Here is a 6,296-nt window from a genome sequence, read left to right as displayed (position 1 = left end):
TGATGAAGTTCTAAATCATAATGTGCTACAAGCGCCAATATAATCCTTAAAGAGTCTTTCGATGAAACTGGAGAGAAAGTCTCTTTATAATCAATGCCTTCTTTCTGTGTGAAACCTTTCGCAACAAGACGTGCCTTGTATTTTTCAACATTGCCTTTAGAATCCCGCTTAGTCTTAAATATCCATTTGCAACCAACGGGTTTCTTGTCTTTAGGCAACGGAACGATATCCCAAACATCATTGTCATACATAGATTTCATCTCTTCATTCATGGCATTAATCCACATTTGAGAGTTAGAGCTTTCCACAGCTTGTTTGATATTAACAGGATCATTTTCAAACATGCCAATGTCAAACTCATGTTCTTGAAGATATGCATAATCCTTTGATTGTGTAGATCTTTTCTCTCTAGTAGATCTCCTAATTGGCACAGGCTCTAGATTTTCTTGAGGTTCATTTACAACTTGATCTTCAACAGGAGGAAGAACATCATTACCAACTTCTGAATCTCCCACAGGCCCTAGGCCATCAACATTTGTCATGTCAATGTGAGGGTTTGGGTTGGGTTCAGGTCCATTTGTGTTCTCTATTCCATGTTGAGTTTCTAACTGAGTTGTTTGGGATGATGAAGTTTGCACATTGTCAAAAGATGTATTTCTAAACGCAATCGGAATTTGAACAAAACTAGGACTTTGGTCCATAGTCTCATTCGCATTCGTCTCTTCTTCTTCAAAAATACTATCTTTTGTCATATCTCCCCCCACAAACTCATTATCCTCAAAAAATTTTGCACTTCCTGACTCGAAAACTATATGTTCTGTTGGATTATAGAATTTGAACCCCCTAGATCATTCAGAATAGCCTATAAAGTAACAACTAACGGTTCTTTCGTCCAGTTTCTTTTTGCTTGGCTTATAAGGCCTAGCTTCACATGGACATCCCCAAACTCTCAAATGATTCAAGCTAGGCTTGCGCCCAACCCATAACTCGTAAGGGGTCTTGTTAGCTGCTTTAGTAGGCACTCTATTAAGTATGTATGCTGCAGTCTTTAAGGCTTCTCCCCACAAATTCTCAGGTAGAGTTGTACGAGCAATCATACTTCTCACCATGTCTTTAAGGGTGCGATTTTGTCACTCAGCAACACCATTCATTGCAGGCGAACCTGGCAACGTATACTGAGGCACAATTCCGCATTCCTCTAAGTATTTTGCAAAGGGACCTTGACGTTGTTCTCCTGATCCATCATAACGACCGTAGTATTCACCACCACGATCAGAACGAATGGACTTTATACGTTTGTTAAGTTGTAACTCAACTTCCGTTTTGAACTTTATGAACACGTCTAATGCTTCCGCCTTTTCTTTTATTAAGTAAATATGACCATATCTTGAATAATCATCTATGAATGTGATAAAGTAACGGTCACCATTTCTTGTAGCCTTTGGAAAAGGACCACAGATATCCGTATGAATCAATTCTAAGACATCATTACACCTTTTTGCATCATACTTACGTTTATTAGTTTGTTTTCCCTTTATACAATTTACACAATCACTTAAGTTTGTAAAATCTAAAGGTTGGAGAATATCATTAGACACTAGACGTTCTATCCTTTTCATAGAGATATGTCCTAATCGCTTGTGCCATAATGTTGCAGATTTCTCGCAAGTTAATTTACGTTTTCTATTATCTATATGCAGTGCCTCTGAATGTGAAGTGTCTATATCTAAAAAATAAAGATTATCATAAGAAGACAGGATACCAGAAGCAAGAAGCTTAGAATCTTGACACAAACTGAAATTTCCATTACCAAATGAACATACATAACCATTTTTGTCCAAATAAGATATAGAAATTAGGTTCCTTCTGAAAGATGGAACCACTAAAGCATCAAAACTTAAATAAAATCCTGTCTTACATAACAATCTAAATTTTCCTATGCTTTCCACTTCTACTTTATTGCCATTTCCTACGTAAACGTAGCGCTCTGCCTCACTTGGCTTGCGATGGCTTAGGCAACCCTGCATCGACATACTGATGTTAGTCGTTGCACCTGAATCTATCCACCAAGTATATCTAGATACAGAACTTAAATTAACTTCAGAACAAACTAAAGCAAGAGACATACCTTTCTTTGCCAACCATGCATGATAGTTGGTGCAGAATTTCTTTGTATGTCCTGGCGCTTTGCAGAAAAAACAGTTCCTTTCTTCTGCTTTCGCAGAAGTATTTTCCTTCTTGCTTTTCTGCGCGGCATTGTTTGCAGCTACCTTGGTAGGTCCCTTTTCCTTGGCAGTAAACTTGCGCTTCTTGCCTTTACCCTTAGGATTAGATGTTACTACATGAGCACTTTCCCCCTTAGTCATTTTCTGTCTCTCTTCCTCCTGCACCAACTGAGCCTCAAACTCAGGTAGTGTCCACGTCTCTCTTTGACAATTATAAGTCATCTTGAATTGACTAAAGTTAGACGGGAGAGACAGAAAAATGAACTCAATGAGAACCTCATCAGAGATGTCATAGTTATGCCCTTTCAAGGCACGTTGCAGTCTTGTCATCTCAATAACATGCTCTCTAACCCCTTCTTTTCCCTTGTATTTTATTGTTGCCAACTTCACAAAGAGTGTACTTACATCAGTCTTTTTACTCTTTGTGAATTTTTCTTCAAGGGCCTTAAGGTATGCAATAGCGCCTGTCTCTGTATCAGGTATGATGCCTCGAAAAGTCTCATGGATCGTTTGCTTCATCACCATTATGCACATGCGATCTGAATGCTCCCATCTAGCAATATCAGCCTTCTCTTGAGGAGTTACCTCACTCTCTTTATTAGGCTTGGGGCAATCAAATCTCAGTGCTGTGTCCAATTGCATGATCCCTAAGACTAATTTCAGCTTTTCCTCCCACTGTTTGAAATTGTTCCCCATGAGGGGCTTAATCTGACTTAGACTTGTCATTATGTTTGGATCTGAAAAATTCAAGAACAAGGAAATAATTTAGATACGATGCGTCACGATTTGATCCTTAATCATAATTCTAAAATCTATCTAAAGGCATGTGTAAAACTATTTGCTCCATTAAAACTTTAGCCAAAAACACCATTCAGTAATGAAACACCTTTGGGTGCAATCATTACCTTCAGGCAACCCTTATGCACCAAACAACTTAGCAGGCGCCAACCCTCCTTTGGGAAAGCTAACACCCACGTCCATTGCCAGCACGTTACTTCAACTTGTCATGAGTCATCCTTGCAATCGTCTTACAGAGAGCGGTTCGTTTGCGAACATCAATGCTTGACTCATGCGAAAACAACACATGTATACCAAAAAATGTCTTTAGTTAGATTCCAAAATTATGTCTAAAACCTAATCTAGGACGTACCTATAGAATCTACTCGTCCTATATAGAATACAGTATCTTATAACACTTTTAAATTTAATATGTCAACTATATTCATCAAAAATAATTATTAGGTTTTAGTAAAACTTTAGTAGTTTCTACAATGATTACCTTTTAGAAATGCTTCAATAATTTATTTAGAGAATACTAAATAATTTTATGGTTGCCATGATTAGCATCATTGTGATAAAATCCGAATTTAGTATTATATTAATAATTAACGTTAATACAAATTTTATGCCATAATTAGCATTATTGTGATAAAATCCGAATTTGGTATTATATCAGTAATTAACGTTAATACAAATTTTTATGCCATAATTGTGATCAATTTAGAATTCAGTATTATACCCTTTAATTGGTGTTAATACCAATTTTAAATAATATCTAAATCCTAATAATTAGCCTAAATATAGCATAGTAATTATAGTAATTATCCTATAAATGTGAAGTGATCACTGCATGAGTTATTTAAAAAAAATATAATGCTAAAGGTTTTATATTTCTCATTGTGATTCGATTCATAAATTTAAACCGATAATTGCTTACGACCATAATATTTCTGATTATGTTTCGATTGATCATTTTGAAGATATAATTACATGAATTCTATGAACTATGAAAAGGCAGCTCAGTGCTTAAGGATCACGTGCATAATCCCAAACAGCTTTAGTGGATATCAAATAGAATAATCTTTAATTAAAACACGGCCGAGAATGATTCATCAAATTGGCTTAATATGCCTTTCTATTAAATTCAATTTTTTCCGCATAAAATTTATGTGCAATCTTTCAAATTTTTCTAATAAAATTTATATTTGCACTTTTTTTTTTTATGCTTTCTTTCGATTTCTCTAAATGTACAAATGGACCGATATTCTATCCAAAAATTTGTTTTAATGGAAATACAACAAATGATTCCTTACAAACCGCTAAAGTATTTTAGCTGCAATAAAATATCTCTGTGCAGAATGAGCTAAAAGAAAAGAAAAAACTTCCATATGTGGGTTGTTTGAAGTGGCATTAATTGGTTTACGAACTTAGCTTTGCAAGTACTAAAGCCCTTAACAACTAAAATGCGAGCTCTGGAAATGAGATCATGAAAGAAATTTAACTGGATACCGCCAAAAGAGATCTGGATGAGTTTCCATGAGACTGACGAAGGCAACGAAGTTTAATTCATGCAATAGAAATGGGGGTATCCATTTAAAAATTACTGAGACTTAAAGTTAACCCGCATTCAGAGTTATTCTAACCTTACACATCAACCATCCAATACATTCACACAACCATCACAAAACGTTTAAGTGTTGGTTTTAAAGCGTTTTCATGCCTCTGTATTTCCCAGTCAGTGATCAAATAATGATCTATAATGACGTTCAACGAATTTCCATCGAAGTCCCCATTAATAAGTGGCCAGGGATGGTAAGGAGCCAATGCAGACTTAGATATTTGTTATAACCATTCAAACCCAAGAAAATGGAGTCCAAAAAAGAATAGAGTTTGCAATTTTTCAAACACAAGACATTGCTTGCAAATAAAGAATAGCATTTCCGATCAACGCCAAAAAAAAAAATAAAAATAAAAAATTCAAGGGCTTGTACGCAACCACAGAGTCAGCCATTTGAGACAGCACAAGGATTTCTTACATAAGGGTGCTCTGATACCAATTGATGGATTTAACTTGAGAGTTTTCCTAATTACTTTAAAACCCCAACCAAGATCTACTCCTTTGTAAGAAATTAAAACTAATGCACAGCGGAACTTACTTTCCATCTTCAAAGGCTCCTGGTCTTGACTTGAGTTATTGGCTCTTGAATCCTTCCAAGAACTTGCAATCCTTTTCTCTGGCTATCCTAAATGACAGAGTATCCAGTCTTCAATGGAGCAGACAATCTTTATGAGATGATTGCAAGCCTTGGAGACTCAGCCCTTTTATAGCAGTGCAAAACCCCAATCCTAGGGCAGCTAAAATTTAGCTGAAACAAGTCTGTCAAGAAATCTGAAATTTCAGATTTTGAAATCAATCAATCAATCAATCAATCAATCAAATTCTGATTTCCTTATTCAGCTCAAATTTATTATTGCTATTTATTTTAATCAACTATAATCGGTCCATTAACAATTATAATTGATTAACATTATTCTACATGTATTTGTATCCAAATCCTTATTTTAAATACGTTTAATGCCATGACTTAATTAATCACATTATTTGGCATATAAATGTAATCTTGTTGAGAGTATTTGACATTATAATCACAATGCACGTATGTCCAACTTAATATTTGTAATTAGACGTCTCTAAATCCAACACCACCTTCCCTTTCCATGGTATTATTTAGTTAGTTAATGTAAACTAGCTGGATATTTTGTTACAGAAAACCAAAAAAAATTAAAGGCATGAAAACAAACGGAACAAAATTAAAGGCCGTTTTAAATGGTATAGCTTTTCTTCATAACGTTGTGTATTGCTTCCACTGTTGAGGCATAAACCACATTCCACTTCCACGCTCATGAAATACTGGTGTAGCACACTACGCCATTTTGTGGTCACTTCTTGTATCACCTTAAGTTTTTTTTGTGTTCACTTCTAGTAGCATGTTAAGTTGTTTTGTGGTTACTTTTTGAAGTTTGACAACAGTAATTTGGATTTACACAAATTTCGATGAGATTTTAACAAAATCTAGTCGAAATGTTTTACAAAAATTCTGGTCATATTTTATCAAAATCTGGCCGAATTTTATATATTTTTCTTGACAAATTTGAAAGCTAGATAAAAAAAACCTTCATCTGAGAATCGCTGAAATAAGCAAGCACCATGATCACAACATCCTTAAACTCAGAGCCAAGATATGCTTCAGCTATGGTCTTCATTTTCACAAAAACCATGGAGGATATCTC

General features: G+C 35.1%; 1 protein-coding gene across 1 annotated transcript; it reads right to left on the bottom strand.

The window, feature by feature from the left end:
- Positions 1–1,881: 1,881 nt before the first annotated feature.
- On the bottom strand, positions 1,882–2,867 carry LOC149266487 (uncharacterized). The gene is made up of 2 exons (XM_089408424.1): positions 2,129–2,867; positions 1,882–2,021 (listed from the first exon to the last, which is right to left on the bottom strand). The coding sequence occupies exons 1-2, from the start codon at positions 2,865–2,867 to the stop codon at positions 1,993–1,995; spliced, it is 768 nt and encodes a 255-aa protein (XP_089264550.1). The 3' UTR covers positions 1,882–1,992.
- Between the last annotated feature and the right edge of the window lie 3,429 nt (positions 2,868–6,296).

This window comes from Pinus tabuliformis, chromosome 6 (genome assembly GCF_031772625.1).
Source record: "Pinus tabuliformis cultivar Carrire ecotype Pingquan chromosome 6, CPIR1, whole genome shotgun sequence".
Taxonomy (NCBI): Eukaryota; Viridiplantae; Streptophyta; class Pinopsida; order Pinales; family Pinaceae; genus Pinus; species Pinus tabuliformis.
The sequence above is the reverse complement of the archived record's forward strand: the minus strand, read 5'-3'. Positions and strand labels throughout refer to the sequence as shown.